The 19,071-nt window shown below is 35.5% G+C and overlaps 1 protein-coding gene across 1 annotated transcript in view; it reads left to right on the forward strand.

Annotated features, from left to right (window-relative positions):
* LOC145985369 (xibalbin-1-like) overlaps nt 1-19,071 on the forward strand; it is a 120,437-nt gene that overhangs the window by 96,267 nt on the left and 5,099 nt on the right. Inside the window, exon 3 of the mRNA XM_083119316.1 lies at nt 665-736. Within this exon, the coding sequence (XP_082975442.1) occupies nt 665-736 (72 nt within the window). The remainder of the gene's footprint in view (nt 1-664; nt 737-19,071) is intronic.

The raw sequence follows: 19,071 nt of genomic DNA on the forward strand, positions 1-19,071 counted from the left end.
AGGCTAGAACCATAATAAAATGTATGGAATTACTAGCATTGTACAGCCCGAAACAAAAGTGGGTTGTATATGCAGAATGAAATTTGAGCTGTGTTACTATGGGTAAGTGTGCCTGTTTTAAGTGTTCCCTATCTGAAAAAACAAGATATGAGAGACAAATTTACTAAGATTACAAGTGTTATTTCAAAATACCACACCAGACTTTACCTGTCTAATTTCTATTTCGTCCCTTATAGTTGTCTATTTGTTCTGATAAGACGCTTTGCACCTTTGAATATAAGTGTAGTGAATTTATCAGCTTTTCCACACTTTTCTCAGATGTTCATTTTAACATACAAGTATTGTTTGCTGGTGCGTGTTAATGCTGTAGTGTTACCTTGCTTTTCGTATGAGATTTATTACGTAAGCACACATCGATAATCTTGCGTAAAGCATAAATACATGTTACGTTCCTCGTCTGACGAAATGGTAAGAAACAATTACATTAAATCTAAATAGATAAATTACCGTGCAATGCTTGCATCCTGGTTTAATTTCTTAAGAAAAATAACTAAAAGCAACACTTTTTTAATGTAAACATTTTTTGTTAGATTATTTTATTTTACTTCCGTTTCGATTTTTTCCAGACTTTTTCTGAAAAACCTTTTTTTCTTTCTTTTTTTAGTCATAGTTCAAACGAAGATGCCCTGGAAACATTTCGTCGGATAAGGAAAGCCATACGAGGATCTAAAATTCGGTGGGATTTTGCTGTATTAATCAGTGTTGCCTACTAACCTTTTCTAAAAGTTACTAACAACAAAAAAATCAAACGCGTAATTTTTTCCCGTTAAATGAAGTTTTTAAATATTGCTTCACTGCTTACTTTCCTATTTCCCTATCTTCTGTAAAATACTTTCGAAATCTAATAAACGTTTGTGTCTAATATTGTCTTAAAAAGAAAACGTGCATGCTTGTGCTTTGGAATGAAGTGTTGGGTCTCGTCTGAAGATGCTTGAGTTTTGTTCTGTGTTGTTGTGTGTGCAAATTATATTGTTTGAAGAACTTGTTTCTTGTTGTTTGGTTTGTTACGGATTTAATGGGAAGAGAAGTTTGTTCTTGTTTATTGCTTGCTTGCGTGTTGGGATTTCTTACGCGCACTTCTGTATGTCATAACAAGAGCCTATCGAAGAAACTTGTGAACCACGGTATTTCGTTGATTCTAGAGCGATAGTTAGTTTTTATGCAACATATTTTCATACGGCTAACAACTAAAATTTTCGATTTCTCGCGCGCAGTAGATCTTTTGATCTCATTTTCCAAGAAGGTCTACCATTTTCTAATTAAACTGGAATGAACCAATCAGTTTTATGCTGTATAAAATACAAGGGACGTTTTGCAAGGGATTGTCACAATGGAATGACTAAAAAGCAACGTGGATTCTGAATTGGTGATATCGCTGTTTCTGTTTGATTTTCCTGCATACATAACTTGGGTTTTCTCGAATTCCTCCTTGCGTCATTCCTCAAGTAAGAGAAAGCAGAAAGTCAAAGACAGACAATCTAATCCATTGTCATCCTCCCACATTTAGACTTTCTGGCTACGGGAAGTTACGTATTTGTTACACGAAACTTTTGTTCCGTCAAGGTCATGTAAACAACATTAAGCAATTGTTCGAGAAACTTTTTTTTTGTTTCCAGCGATTTGTTGCGACCTGTGGACATGAAGTTCGTTTCTCGTCGTTAAAACTCCACTTTATGCTTAGTTAGGCTAATCAGAACTGGGTCTAGAGTTCAAAGTAGAATCCGAATAAATAGACAATATGCCTTAGCCTGGAATCGCACCCAGGACCTCTCGATTACAAGGCGACAGCGTTGGCCACTGTCCTATCCGGGAGAGCACCCTATTCCATCTTGTTTTATTTCAATCAGTTTTAGTTACAAGTATTGAGACAACAAGCCAGAAAAAAATAATTACAGTGCTTTCCCGGTTTTTTAATTTTCTTTTATAAAATATTTGACTGATGTAAACTACTTTAGTGGATAGTAGCAGGTTCGGAATGAGACGGACGCAGTGAACAGCTTCTCCAAAGTCAAAGTTTGTTTCAAGTGCACTTTATACACTGATGGGCTAATCGAGACTAAACCTACAGTTTAAAGTGGGACCTGACCGAGCGAAACCAAAACCTCTTGATTACAAAAAGACAGGGTTACCACTACGCTATCGGGAAGGCCTGAGCAGGTACTCCGCATAAAAATATGCGATCATTGTTCGTTTCTCTATGTTTCCAAACCAGCTCACCAATTTTTTCACCTACTTCAGATAATCCAGTGGCAAACGCACAAACCCATAGGTACATAAACTGCTTTATGCATCCTCGCACCAAAAACAACTCTACGATGGCTTACTGGTAACATCGCCGCCTTGTATTCAAAGGATCCCGGGTTCGATATCCGGTGGAGGCACATAATGGTTTAGATTCTACATTAAACTGTAGATCCAGTCTCAATTAGCCTATCTGTGCGTAAAAGTGGACTTGAAACAACAACTCAAAATTCAAAATCCTCCGGCAAAGGATCTCCTCCAAGTTGAACATCCTTCCGATCTATCTCACAAAATTTCTAGTGGCTGATCAAGCTATTGATAATTTGCTCTCTCCATATCCATACAAGAAATATGAGCAAATGCCCAACCCTGCTACAGATTTAGTAGCTTCCTACGTGAGTAGATTGCAAACCTTGGTCTTCATATGAAATGGAGTACATGCTCCAGAAACTTGAGAAATGGGCAAGCGATCGGTATAATTCACACTGCTCGCTACTCACCCACGGACTCGCCTTATAATGATAACCAATACTAAGCTCAACCATAAAATCTGCAGCAATAGACTGAAACATTTCGTGCAGTCTGCCCAAACTCCTTCACGCTCTATGGAGGCTTGGAAAATTTTGCTTCATCAACTTCTCTAACTACACTAAGAGACATCAAAGTGGATGTTAATTGACCGATTTCATGCTTCGCCTCCTCGCAAAATGCCACGTTAAATTCTGCTGCAAACGGCTCCAACGTTGTAAGCCTTAAAGACATAATCACTTTAATCCCGGGCGTTCTTATTTAAGATCTCAAAGAAAATCCCACACAACGGTTTGAGTGAAGACTTCCTCTTGGGGCCGGCCGCAGAATCCCTGTTTTGTAAAGCCCTTTGAAAACTGAATTAATGTCTTTGTGCCTTAAAACGGCGAAGGAAGTTATGTCTGTTTTGAGAATGATGAGTTTTGGAAGTGCTTTGTCCTTTACGGATGCCCCAGTCCCTCATCATCTTGTAGACTTTTCAAAAGTAAATGCCAAGAATATATATTCAAACGCCTACACTCCTTTTCTCAACAACCCTTAAGAGTCAAGGTTTTCGGGTTTCGCACGTGGTATGTACCTGGGTCGATACATAACGTCGTACTTTCCTAGATACACTGACCTTTAACCTTTACTCAAGTAGTTCTCAATTAACCAAATTATAATAAGTCACCAGCGTGAATTTGAGTTCCCACCAAGAATCGAACACTCGATCACTTGCTCCATCAGTAAATCAGATATCCCGCATGGCAAAATATTAAACCATTCTGAAAATCCTTGCTTACTGTAATTTCTATGTGATTCACAAGTTCACTGGAAAAATTTGAAAAGCAGCCATTCCGTACATAGCAATTTCTCTAATCTAAAAAGGGTCCCTGGTTCGATACCCGGTGGAGGGACGTAATGGTTCCGATCTCACTTTAAACTGTAGGTCCAGTCCCGATTAGCCTTTCTGTGCATAAGGCAGAGTTAAAACTCCAACTCAATCAATCAATCTCTAATCTATGGAACCCTATGGTTAATGTTGCTGTCTTACATTAAATCATTAAATACAACCAGAAAGGTTATTAAATTTCAACAACAAAATATTGATCTCAAGATTTCATCCTTTCTCATCATTATTTGTTCACTTGGAAGGTGTATCCTTCAATATTATGCCTTCCGATATATTTGAGATTGAAATTTGGTTTGACTCTTTATAAAGAAGCTCACTGAGGTTGCACTTTGACGTTAGGTGTGTTGCCTAATTCTACAGCGATAGCCAAAGTTTCAATTGAAGGCTTACTATTGAAGTTTGCTCATCGCCGTAGAGTTAGGAAGCACACATGATGCCATGCAGGGAAGCGAGTATTTTAGGATATAAGTGTCCGAGTTTTGTTGCTGGTAACTGTACATTTCCGCTGCTCTATTGACACAACACAACAACGAAGATTGAAACACGAAAAAATACGTATTTTTAAATAATTTCATACACACACACTCAATGCGTCGTACACTATACTAAACAACACACATGAAGAAACATGTTTGAATGCATTTGGACAACTGAACATACACGCACACATATGAACAGTACAAGAACACGGACTCATCTCTCTTTCACACACACACACAACATGCATGTAAGTATATTTACCGTGTTTGGTAAGTTTAGATTAGCAGAATATTCTATAAACTTGTTTATCTATATGTTTGCTTTTCTGGTTTTCTTAATAGGTAATAGTGTATTCAAAATACTCAATTCTCAACAACGGAACACCACACAATGTCTCTATCAAGTTGCACATATTCAGAAATTGGAAAACGCGATTCTTTCTATTACTCATACATTTAGTATAGCTTCCATGAAGTTGATTAGTCTTGTTGTTTTAAGAATATGTTTCAGAGATATGCCTTCTTTTCAACCATTACATTCCAAAGCATTTATAACAAACTGAAAGTAAGAAACATCATTTGGTTACATTTAATTTGTATTGAATGTTTAAGTGTTAATAAGTCCAATAGACTGTTTTCTTTTGATACCGTGTTGACTTAATTATATTCAGCAACTACTTATATTAAATTATCCGAGCCATCCGTGTGTGTGTATATTATATATATATATACCAATATGGTCCTCTAGGCAAATTCAATGAAGTTGCTTTGTTTTGAATTTGAAATTAGTAAGTCGAATTTTGATTCTCGGATTGGGAATTCGTAAATAAGTGATTTAGATTGAAAATGTTAACACATTTTCCATTAGTATTACACCACGGAGGTATTAGCTATCATTTCATCCAACCTAGAATGGAACAGGGGGCAGAAAAAATGGATATTTATCTGGTTTACGCTTTAATCCATGCACTCCGTACGGTAAATACGATGCAATTTAATCTATCTTGTAATATCCAATGTTTAACCAAACGCGTTTGGCAATTATTTATCGGAGATAAGTGCTTACCTAGAAATGAGAACGATAATTAAAGAGGCGCACAATTACTACAGTGCAAATAATGCACTCTGTCAAAAATATGGTGTACACTCGCTTGTTCGTGCTTTAATCATGAAAGATAATATTTTTTGAACAGGTACTTTTCATAATTTGAACATAGAGACTATGTTTTGTTGCATGCGACTGGTTCAAATGTCTCTTCCGTAAGTTCATCTTACATTTCCCTTATTTTAAATCTGGAAGAACATTAACACTCTGTATTTCTGCCTCAATGAACTACTATTAGGCACACTATTCAGGATACGTGTGTTTATTAAAACAACTAAAATACAAAGTACTGTACTAACGAAGGTAAACGTTAAAGCCAAAACTATCCCCTCTTTTTGCATAGTATCATTAACGCAGATAAAAGGTGTGGATCCAGGATCCAACACATTCTCGATCTTAGTCATGGTGAAGGTGATGTGATCAGCACCACGTTTCACACCATTAAGTTCCAGAGGCGCTTTATGTAATAGTATCGTCTGGAAAATCTCACACGGTTCTCTCTCGTGGCGGTCAGATCACTATATTCCATTCCAGATTAACCTTTGTGCGCATAAAGTGTACTTGAAAACAAAACAAACAGAATCACTGTGCTCCTTATAAAGGTGAAAATTGGATTTACTGAAAACAAATATAAAATAAAGCCACCTGTACTAAACTCACTCTCATACTACATAATATGTTTCCCACACTTTGTCACATAATTATATTCTTGAGCAAGAAAATGTATTCTTGTGTAACTAACTTAGGAAGGTATTATCGAACGGTGCTCAAAGCTTTCGTAACTTATGCTCCTGGAATTTCCTGAGAGAGTTTCTAAAATCTTAACGCTTCTGTTGACGTATATATGGCCTCGCTGAACCGTAAAATGACGTACGCTTGCTTCTTTCTGCGAATTAAAGCTTGCTGCATGGATGGAGCCAGCAATTAAAGAAGCCGGAAGTTTTGAGATGAGATTGGACGACGTTGTTACCAGCCGGAGTGAGAGGGCCCCGCGTTTATTAAGCTGAAGGTGCCTCGCGACGATAACTTCCAATTTCCAAAGAGTTCGTCGGAAAATGATTTCGTTGTACACTTGTTCGCTCTGAAACGGAAACGCTGACGGCGAAAGAGTTAAATTTTGTAGATTACTCGTAGTTGGATGCTTACGTCATCCGCTGCGAAATGCATCTGCTGTACCTCTCTTTATATCCCAGCAGTCTCCTTTTCTAAAACCAAAAGCTATTATAAAGCAAATTGTATATGAATCCAAATCAAGAATCAGAAACGAGATTTCTCGAAATGAAAACAAATCAACCTAATTGGATTTACTTAATACAAGTTCACAAAAGCAACTCAAGCTCAAAAGAAAACAACACGTTCATTGGACTTACTTTACAATGTGAAACAAAACCATTCTTATTACTTAATATAAATTAAAAACAAAGCAACCATTTGTGTTTTCTTAACAGAATATCATAACAATGAAATCTAATTTATCCTACTTGTTGATAACTCTAAAAAGAATGCAACACGATTTAGTTTGTTCGATATAAGTTCAAGGCAAACCAACGTTCTGTTTCAACCATTGAAATATATATATATATATATAGTTAGTTAGTTCAATAGTTTCAATATAATAAAGAAAGCAGACAAGTTTGAGTTGAACTATTACAGAGAAAATAGCAAAACTGTAACTAAGTATAAAAGAATTGATATCAGTTGCTTAATGGAATGATGTGTTTACAGTGTAATCCATTTTCTATTATCAAGCCTGTACAGGTACCATTTGGACGTTATAAATTTCACTAATCAAAATAATGGCGAGAATTATAAAGATAACAATGTTTTTGCTATTGTTTATGGCTTGTATCATACATTTTCTTCATATCGTTGTACGAAATCAGTAGATCAACGGGTTCTTAACCTTTCATTTATTACAGACCTCCTTTAGGTATATTTTGTTATTGCAGAATCAAAAGACAAAATTCAATACTTGAAAGTCCTAAAGTGCATCAAGTATGTATTAAACGTTGTTCGTCAAGGATCTTGTATTACAAATTAAGCAATACAATTTATCACAATATTCCTATTTTTATTGTAATGATAACAATAATACTGAATCGAGTGCTTCATTTCAATTTCATCTCATTATATCGAAGTTCATAGCTGTTGTGTTCTCGTTCAACACATTGTATTCGTTTAGTTTCTTTGTTTATTATTTATTGTTCTTTTCTGTTTGTGTCGAAGGTGGCTATAAACGCAGACGGACTGTACAAGTTCTGCATTGTAATTTCTGATAATAACAAGGATTTTAACAATTCATTTAATAATTGAAATTTGTTTTCCTGAAACCTTTATAACAAGTATAGAGATCGTAAAGTTTATTCAAACCTTCGTGGATTCTCTTTGGGTTGCTTACCACAGATTAAGAAACGCTAATAAAGATAATAAACTTGCTTCCCTCAAATGTGACACTGAACATTTGATTCCATAATAAACCTAGTACAGCGACCATGTAATATAATTATTACGCTATGGAGTCAGATTATTTTCCAATACTTTGAATCTGGAAGAATTAATATAACATTTTACACTGATTACGTTTTAAAAAACGATATTACCACACTGAGCATAACATATTACACTGATTAAATAAAAAAACGGTATTACCACAATGAGGTCGTGTGTTTGTTCGCGTTTATTACTCCGGGGAAAAAAGCAAAAAGATAAACAACTTAAAAAGGGCTTTTATTGACTAACCCACATAGCAAATGAATTTAAAGTTTCAAAAAGCTTACTTCTTTCAGATTGAAGGCATACTATATTTCTAACCCATTTTCAGAAATTTCATTTGCAGCTACATTGTTCAATTTTACAAGTACTTTGAGTGAAAATAATTTTTAATTTAGGTTTTAAGATCTATAAAGAACAGTTAATTTACATAGTGAACTATTTTGCTTTCATATTTATATTTATAGAACAAGATTAACTGAGAGTCATTATCAATGATTTTGTTTGGTGAGGTGATGATTGGTATAAATACATAATACATAAAAAATCTGTAACAGGTTATTGGTTAATCAATAACACTTCATATTATGTTTAATGTTTCTGTATAACTATGACATGGGGTTCTACGTAGATATAGTATATGCTGAATTCAATCTAATTATAGCTGAAACTGAATAAATTGGCAATTTTCCTGTCAAGGCCTATTGATAAAGTAAATTTGGAAGAGCATAAATTTATATTTCTTAATTAACCATTTGGTCCACCGAAAGTGGAAGAAAAAATTACCAACTTTTGCACTGTTTTAAGCATTAATGGATCTGATTTATTCCTACTGCCTGTTCAAATTTTTACTTAATTTAGAAATAACGTAGATATTACCCTCCAGTACTTTAAATACATTTTTAAATTTAAGAAAGATATTTTATTTATTATATAGGCTATATTATAAACTTAATTTTAAGTCTATAGTTAAGGTAGTTTGAACAAAAGATAGCAAATTAAATTTCAATTTAAGTAGGGACGAATTTCGTCCAACCAGATGAAATCTCCTTCTAATTTCTTTTCAGACGTTCTTTTCGATTTAATCTTTACAGACGGTCTTGCATTCGACGAGGAGCCAACTGCGATCATCGGCCGAATGACTGTTGCTACAGTAGCTCCTGCAGGTGCAACCTATGGGGCGCGAACTGCAAATGTCAACGGATGGGCCTTTTCCAGAAGTGGGGAAAATAAAATACCCTGCCTCCATACCATCACCTGGATCCTGCTGTTTTGACGTCTTCTTCCTTCTCTTGCTGTTATCTATCCAGTGGTCTCCAGTGTTACGTACAACTAATATATAAAAAACACATTTATTTATCAGATGGCCCAGTATTCATTTTATGTTGTGCTGTAATTTCAAAATTTGAAGACAAAAACAAAGTTGCGCTAAAAACATATATAACGTTAATATGAACTAAATGTATATTAATTACATAAATATGAGATCTATAAATATTTTGGATGTTAAACTATAAGAAAATTTAACACTATGAGGCCTAACGATTGGCTGATTTCCCCCTCCTCCGGCCACGCTCAACCAATCGAAAGGTGTAGCTCATGGAACATTACCTATTCAACTGTTGCAGCTGCTTTCTGATTGGGGATTTTCCAGCCACATCTTCCAATCAGATTACAGCCTGTATACCTATGTTTGTATGTGTGAAGAGAGAAATAAATGTGCCGGGGTATTTACGAGCATTTGTGTATTTATTTTCATGTCACCCTCTACCTTTCATCCATTTCCAGTTTGAGAAATCCTGTCAAGTTTTAACATTTGCACTTGGACATAAAACACTTTTAAGACAACGTTATGACATAATTAAAGAGCATTCGCATGACACAAATAAAAGCGCGCGCACACACGCACGCACGCACGCACGCAAGCCGCATGCTGTCTACACTTGAAATGCAAGAACTGTAATTAGCATGATTTAACACATACAGATATTGTATAATATAATTCTTTTTCCTTGCATGCATACTAATATAAATAAAATCATGGTTCCAGCATACATAAATGTAACTTGACCTTGGAGGCAAATATTAATGGAATGCAGAATTAAAAGGCCAGGAAAGGCACTAAAGTTAATTTCTGTTTCACTCCCCCTTTCTAAATATCATGCAGGAAATTAAGTAAATATAAGAAGGTGATTGAAAAAGATCACTCTTGTGTAGGATATAAGATCTGCAACTAAGGTCAAGTTACTGGTAACAACAACACAATGTAAATTGTATAACTTAAATTCACACAGGGTGTCTCATAAGTAATAGCGCAAACTGACACAGGTGAAAGTACACGATAATAGAAGCAAAAAAGTCTCAGTAAACATGGGTCTGCAAACGAGCCGTTTTCGAGATAATCGCGAATGTGTGATTACAAGCCGCCACTGACTTCATTGTTTGTAAACGTCGTCCTAGTTGGTAAAATGCTAATAATGTGTGCGAATGTGTTGTTAAAAGCCGTCATTGATTGCATTTTGTAAACATCGAGTGCTTTACTCCTTGTGCGGTCGGAGGTTTGCTCTTTGTTTACAAAACAGAACATTTCCGAGAGGTGGTACGGCTTGTACCCACACATTCGCACACATTATTAGCATTTTACCAACTAGGACGACGTTTACAAACAATGAAGTCAGTGGCGGCTTGTAATCACACATTCGCGATTATCTCGAAAACTGCTCGTTTGCAGACCCATGTTTACTGAGACTTTTTTGCTTCTATTATCGTGTACTTTCACCTGTGTCAATTTGCGCTATTACTTACGAGACACCCTGTATATGTTTTCTTGTCAGGCTATTATTTGAAACTAGGTAATCGTACTACTTACTCACAATGTCTTCATTTTTCACATTTCAAATAATACACATTTTGTCAACAAATATATTGATGGTTGGAACCACTGACGTGCGCAGGAGCGGTGGGGAGCGATGGTCCTGTAATAGTCCTTCCAGAAATTTTGAGAACATCAAAATTGTCTAATGAAAACAGTAAAGAACTTCGAAAACCCCAAGTTGTAAACAAGTCCCGATTACCATTTTTGCCTTGGAACATATTTTAAAACGAATATTAAAATGATGGTTACGAGAGATTTTCTATTGTATCTGCCCCCGCCAGTAGAATGTAGCTATGTAAAATCCACATTCATATTTCCAGCATCATACGAAAAAAAAACCCTGCGTACGCTAGTGGTTCAAACACTCGTCTTAATATACTTTGTACAAGTATTCACATACCAAAAATTTCTTCTAACACGAATTAACGAAGTAAATCATAACTTTTACAGGGTATTTTGTTCTATTACAGCTTCGTGTTTGTGTTTTTCCTATTGGATGAAAACATGAAATACTGTAATATGAACTCAAGCTCTTGCCCACGAAAATGCAATGCATCATATGTTTTCAGTTAACGAGAATAACTTATTTGAACAGTTTAACTAAGAGTTTAGAGGAAAATTACAACATACATCATAACAACGAGTTCGTCCATTGTTTTGCACACTCTCAACCAAATTCTCTTCACGATGATACCGGTAATTACTTTTCTATGCTAAAACTATTTCTAAAAGAAAGATTTATTTTAAATGTCGTGAAGATGAAAATATAGATAACGTCCTCGATTTTTATGAACCACATAATAGAAAATAAATAACAATATATCATCGTGGAAGGACTCTAAAGTTAAATATAAAAATACAAAATAATACTTTTCCAACAGTAATTTTCTAATAGAAGTTGAAGGTACGTTCATTGTGTAACCACGATATACTGAATACTTAGGTAGATACTGTACTGATCACAATATGCTATACCCATATTCTGAAGAATATGAACATCATATTGTAATTTTAAATATGCCATTAATTTATCAAATATGCTCATACGTACGTACATTGAATTATTCTTCTAATACCTAATTCTCGAACACAAAATAATATCATTGCCATATCTACAAGTTCGAATTGGTAATTAGAAATCTCCATCAGATTAATGACATACTTTTATTTTAACAACTTCTGAATTGTTGTTTATAATTCGGATTAACAAACAAGAGCCAAACTTTACGTATTTAGGTTAAAAAATACTTTTTAAAAAATATAATAAATAAAGAGTGCAAGTTATTTTGATAAATGTAGAAATTATTTTACTCAATTTGAAACAGAACGTAACACATCGCATTGATCTCTCATTTGAATCAGATTTCAGCATACAAAATTTTATATTCTTATTTTCGTAGTTTTCTAATTAGCCCAGTCGATATAACTAGTACACGAAATTATCATTTTATAGGCATTTCACTTGTTTACCACTCAAATGGGGCAAAATATTTCTGAAATTAGAAACTTAACTTACTATGTTTAAAAGGTATAATTTCTTGATTATTCTATTTACCAATGCATTTTCAAGTTTCTGAAAACCTGAAAAAGTGTAAACTACATTCACAAATTTGTGAAATTAAAGTATATCATTAACCTGAAGATGATGGTTAATCGGCAAGTCGAGCTAATAAGCTTAGCTTCGCTAGGTTTTTTTTTGGGGGGGGGGAGGATTCGGAAATTTTAGCACGATGTATAGTCCTTACAAATTTAAGCAAAACCATATTTTTTGTATGGCCTCCCTGATTGCGTAGTGGTAATGCTGTCGCCTTCTAATCAAGAGTTTTCAGATTCTATTTCAGGTGGAGGCACATAGTGGTTTGGATCGCACTTTAAACTGTAGGTCCAGCCCCGACTAGCCTATCTGTGTATAAAATACACTTACTAACAAACTTCGACCATTTTACTAGCAATTCATTCACGTGTACTTTTTTTAAAAAAATTACAGTTTTCAAGGGATATTTAACGTACGTTGAAACATAGTTGAAAAATTAATAAAATAATTAAAATAGCGCGATTGACACATCATCAAAATTACAATATTTGTGACAATATTATAACAGTATGGAAATGTGAATAATGAGAAGGCCGATTTCGCTGACCTAGTGGATAACGCAATGTGGTAGGGCATGAATAGTTTCTTCCTGACTATTCCCTCAATGTATATCATTCATCTTAATCATCTTGTTTCACGTATCAGAAATGTCGAAACAAACATAAACAAGAATCCTAAGGTTAAATATATGTGGCTATAGGCGTATACGGTGTCGTGTCAGTACAGGTGGTATTTAAGTTCTTTAAACCAGTGTTTCTCAACCACCGGGCCGCGGCGTCAATTATACTGGGCCGAGTTTGGTTCTTGTGAAATTTGTGAATTGCAGTTCAAGCTGGCAATCATCTGGAATGATGGCCTTACGTTCGAGTTTCGAGTTCGACTGTGATAGCAGGAAATTCTTTCTGGACTGTGGTGATGGATCAAACGATCTAACCAAGGGATGCGTTGCTTCCGGCCTCCAAATTTGGCAGTTGACGGACGGTTACCACGGTCAATTTAGGTTCCGCAGCAATTGTCATTAACAAATATATATTGAAGTGGAAATGTTCTGATTAATTGGATTTTTTGGTGTTCTAAATGTAACATGCCAATGAAAATCAGCACTTACCAAATTAATTTAATAATATTGGCCAGAGGTAACAAAGATTCCACTATCAACTAATTAAAAATGAATTTTATATTTATCAGCAAGCCTAGACATAACCGATCTAATACTCTCTATGATTATCCCCTAATTTATTTACTAATATTAAATTTCAAGGATACATACAAGGATACAATTAACGTATAAAGTTTAAAAAAATAGGAAGGTATTTACGAGTACAATTGTTGGGATCGGAGCATCGACTTTTAAAAGACGAATTTACCAGGCCAAGGGATCGCGAAGGTTGAGAACCACTGATTTAGACATACACTATCAATAAACATACCTACTGAACAAAATGGACACATTATTCACGAAATATGGTTCAAAATCCAGTAAGGGGTTTGAGTGAAAGAGAAATACAATTTTGAAACATCATGTTATGTTTTCGTGAAATCAATTTCTCTCAATTTATGTTGACGAGTTCTCATTTCTCTCTCGTAACCGACATTTATCCCTGTTAATTTATTTATATCTTCAAATTCTTTAAGTTCTTTTTCGACGTAGGATAGGCAATCAAATGAAGTTAAAAAGTAAGAACGAAAAGCACAATCAATAGCACAAAATTAAACAGAAATTATATCTCGAAATCAACAGACAATTAATAGCTTTCAATAAAGTTTAGAGGAATGTGCAAACGACTCATGACTAATTAACATGGCAAAATTCAATTTCAACTGTCATCGTCATCTTTTGAGTGAAATACAAATTACATATCTTTAATATTGAGCCATTTCCTTCTAGACAACTAACCGATTTAGAGAGCAATGATGCTCACTTCCAATGATTTGTGTGTGAGGGGGGATTGGTAAACATAAGTAATAACCAGTAGCGCAACAGTCCATGAGGACCATGCCCTGCAGAATAATATATACATACGAATATTACTTGATGTAAAATTGTTGAATGTGAAGCTTTGGGCCTAAATAGATGTATGCTCCTGCAGTGGCAAAATTTTTAATGGGGAGAGGATGGCCCACAAAAATGCTATACTAAGGTATTCAGTAACATTTATATTTTTTGTAACAATAACAGATTTGGGGGGAGGGGGGAGGTCTCCGTCGCAAAGGGTAGAGAATGAGTTGATTTGGTTAATTTTACTTCGCTTTTCTGCCACTTCTGGCTAATAGCGAAGATATGGATGAGTGATGATATGATGAAATTTATGATTGCACACTCACAAAGAACACCCATGCCCAGGTCAGGATTCGAACCAGAGATCCCTTGCGTCTAAGCATGCTGTGCTAACAACTCCGCCACTGGGGTCGGCAGGTACAGGATGAGCAAATTGAAAAATGTTTGAGAAGAATAAATGATACAAACCATGAAAAAATTGTTGCCTGATAACATTACGTAATACTGTTATCAATTACAATATATTTTATAAGTATGTTATTTTATTCCTCAAGTTTATACTCATTACTCACAACAGTCTTTCCACGAGATTTGTTAATGATGCACCGAGTAACAAATGTGGTGCTCCCCCTGGGCCAGTGTGAAAATGCCGCTTTGTCCAGACTATTTTCTGTAAATGTTTTATGGATTGAAGGAAGTGGATGGGTCAGTGGTTCCATCTTTGTGTTAACAGGGACTTGCAGAAGTTATGGGCTGGATGGAAAGGGACAACAATCATGAGGAAGTGTTTCCGGTCCTCGTTAAACTTCTGTAGTACCAATTACCTGGAAAGACTGAAAGAAACCACTGAAAAGCCTCAACCACAAATCGTCGTGTCAGAACCAGAGGAACGTTAATTTCAAAATTACTTTTTTCGATTTTGTTTAACGTATCTCCTCTGGAGTCAGATCGACGTATCTCCATCTCTTCTAATGAACAGCAGAGTCATATATCCCCAATTTACTGATTTGTTTTAGTCAGACAAATTCGTAAGATTATATAATTTTCAGTCGCCTGTAAATTTGATAAATTGGAGTCTGGTTCTCACACGACGAAATGGATTGATAGATTAAGAGAAACCTATTTTCAGACATGTTTTATGCAGGTAAAAAAAATCACAAGATTTGAAACGAGAGAGGGCGTTTTTCAAGCCTTTAACGTGAAGCACTAAACAAGGATGTAAATAAGCGTGTAGTATCACCTTCCTAAGTTGGTGATGTTAATTTGATTCAGACATCAGCCTTCTATAGTCAAACACCGTAGCTACTATATCACCCAGATAAAATTCATGTAGGCTATAATTCAAGCTTTTCAAGGGAACGTTTCCAAGAAATTCAAGGTGAAAAATTACAATGGTTATAATAAAAAATAATTTGCATTAAAATGTTACGTTAAACATTTAGGAATATGTAGTTTTATTTCCATTTTACTTTCTTGCTGCAATTGTCACGAATGAGGTAAATGTGTGTTTTTGCTGCTATATCATCCTGTGAACAATGATATAACTTTTTATTTGTATTTTTCTTGTTTTATGAATAAATAATCTCATTGAAAGTGTCCAATAATTCTATCAGATGAATTATTTGCAGATATTTCTATAACTAAACAACTATCTCTATTTTTAACTTTGAATAATGAAAATGTCGGTTGTGAGGATCGACACTCCTCCTCCTAAAATCCTGTCATTAACTGCATCTCCAAAGTCTTCAGAAACAAACAGTTTTATCTTGAAACACACGAAAATGAATTGATTTGTTCGACAGCTTATTTCTTTTGAATTATATACCAGAGTCTTTCTCAACTTTGGCATAGAATGTTTTAACACATGGTATCTTCTATAAATGTCAACAAAATTTAAAATTAAATCAGACCCTTTGAGACTTTCCGAGACAGAGAACAAGACAGAATTTTGAAAAATCGAAACGAGACTTAATGTCCGAAATTCTCATCTCATTCAAAACTTTGGTACGATATTTGCAAATTTTATTTCAACCAAAGTTATAGCATGTGATATATTCAGAATTATCAGGCAGATACCCAGTTGATTATGTATAGGTAAGTCATTTATTTTGGTTATAGTAATTGTATCCTGTGCAGCGTGGTTGGTAGTTATGATAACATTTCATTTTTCAAGTTTCGTCTCGTGATTATACCATATCTATCATAGTTGAAATGGAGCAGGGATGCTTTTTTAAATAATAAAATTAATGCTTGTATGTTTGCTCGCAACTTCCATTTTACAAGCTTTGGTATTTCCGTTCCATTAAATCGTCAATGAGCCTAGAATGAGGACTTTCATCTGGTTCTAAAAACTGTCAAAAAAGCTGAACCTTGAAAATATCCATAAAGCTTTTTAAGATTCATAAATTAAAAAATAATTTCTGAATAGTATTTGGAAAAAATGCACATTGGAAATTGAAAATCTCCAATAGATTTGTTCGTTATATCTTCCATGTTTCGAACTGGGGTTGGTTTAGTGCAATTCAGCCCATATTGCCATAATAAGTCTTGCTGATCCGGATAACTTTGTTGTAGGGAGGCGTGGTGTTTCATTCAAGATGCCCTACTAATGAAAATTAAATCCGCCCCCCCCCGGCCCACCATGTATCATTTAAATTTGGCGGTGCTATCTTATCGACTGACAAAGAAGCAGAAGATTGCCAGGTATAACACATTCAGGCATAGTTGCCACATCTCATTCCGATAACTTTTAAAACAAACCTCGTGTATATCACATCAGCGACTAACATCTACGAAAATTGTCAAGGATCACAGAGTTTTAATAATGTGTAATCGTAACTCAGCGCATATATTGTTTTTGCATCTGCATAAAAGGAATATTCGAATAAATATATAAAGCTTTCATTAAACATCAAGAAGCATTAATATATATACCGCATTGTTCAAATTCAATTGTAATTCAATTACAAAGGGGTAGCTATCGAATTTGTTTTGCTTGCTTGTGTGATTGTGTGAATGTGTTTTGTTTCACTTGATTTCTCTTTTTTGTTTTATTATTTTCGCCAGAAACACCAATATTGTTCAGAGGATAATAGAAGCCTTCAAAAAGCTGTTATCCGTCTCCACACGATCCGGGATGAAGAGGTACATGCTCATGGCTGTTCAGGCTTTTGTGTAGTTTCACATAATGGTCGTCATTATATAAAAACAAAACCTATCGTCATCATACTTTTATGCCAACCTGAGTTTTATTGGATTAAATTCCAGAGTCGATCTGTTGGTCGATTTATCTACTTTGTTACAATTTACTAATTCGTAGAAGCTGTAATTGTAAACTCTCGTGACGCATTGATTACCTAACTTCATGTCAATCCAGTGGTCCTGCGTTTGAATCCTGAGTGAAGCAGGTACGATCCATTGCGTTTCTTTCCTCGTCTATGTAATCAATCAGGAGTCAACACCATCCTTAATATTAACTCAGGAAGATAAAAAAGTTATGTAAATTAACTTCATGTGACGTCAGCAATTACTCATAATGGGACCGTCTAGATTGCTGCTAGTGTTGCCCACGAGACGAGACTTTGGCCTGTCTCGACTCGTGGAAATGCTGTGAAATGCTGTCTCGTCTCGAAAATATTCGTTTGTTTCGGGACACATGATCAATCTCGTCTCGTCTCGAATTTTTAAAAGCCTGTCCCGTCTCGTCCCGTGGGCAACACTATTCGCTGCACTTTGTGACAGTAGGTTGTAGTGGCAAGTGTATTCCGGTGTCAGGCTGGCCCAAGGAAATGTTTAAACAAATACACCAATAGCGGTGTCCAAGTTTAAAAGATTCAAAAAATGCCTGTATGCTGCTTTAAACGTCCATTTGATTAGTTAGCACGCACCATGTGATCATACACCACGCATTAAACCGCTCCAGAACGTAGTGCAAACGTTGCAGACACCAAATACACTACTTGACACCATATGAATGAAGTAGACGAGTCGGTGTTGTACTTTGTAACCAACTAATATCCTAATATAAGATGTATAATATCCAACACAAATAGCTGAGGACATATGGAAATATGCAACATATTAATTTAAGTGAAGTTAATGAATTTTACTTATACAATGTAATATATAATCCTCCGCTACGAGGTTTTCCTAATCAAGATAGACACAGCTGAAAGAAGCACATCATTATGTGCTGAAACTCACCAAGTTTTTATCAAAACTGGAGTTCAAGGACAGTTTACTTTTTCTTGGTAGACAAGGCTTAGCATAGCAAGGCAAAAAGTGCCATCAAGTGAAGGAGCAACCGCCTCCACGCCACCTAAATCGCCGCAACTGTGTGTGCAGAACAGAGTGCGTATTGTGCATTGAAAGTTGCCAGAAATGAGTCAAATTAACGATACAACAAAGTTTTCGTGCAATGTACCACAAAAACGCACCTACTCACAACACAATTCGTAAGTGGCATGGGAAATTATAGCGGATTGGTTGGTTACTTGTTTTCTGCTAAACGACTAGCTCCACCGGGTTCCTTGCAAGAGACTGTTGGATTGGGCACTCCTCTGATCCTGACCATACAGTTCTCCTGATTTCACCCCATGTGATTTCTTCCTGTAGCATTACACCAAGGGTCTCTCTATGCCACGTGATATACCAGAATTTCCAGTGGCGCAGTAACGGGGGGTATATGGGTACAATGTACCCCCTAAATTTTTGAAAGGGGCTACAGCACCCCTTAAATTTTTGAAGGGGTACAGTACCCTCTAATTCCCTGATCTAAGCTGTACCCCTTGTACCCCCCTCCCATGTAA

This window comes from Lepisma saccharinum, chromosome 3, assembly GCF_977018435.1.
Source record: "Lepisma saccharinum chromosome 3, izLepSacc3.1, whole genome shotgun sequence".
In the NCBI taxonomy this organism is placed as follows: Eukaryota; Metazoa; Arthropoda; class Insecta; order Zygentoma; family Lepismatidae; genus Lepisma; species Lepisma saccharinum.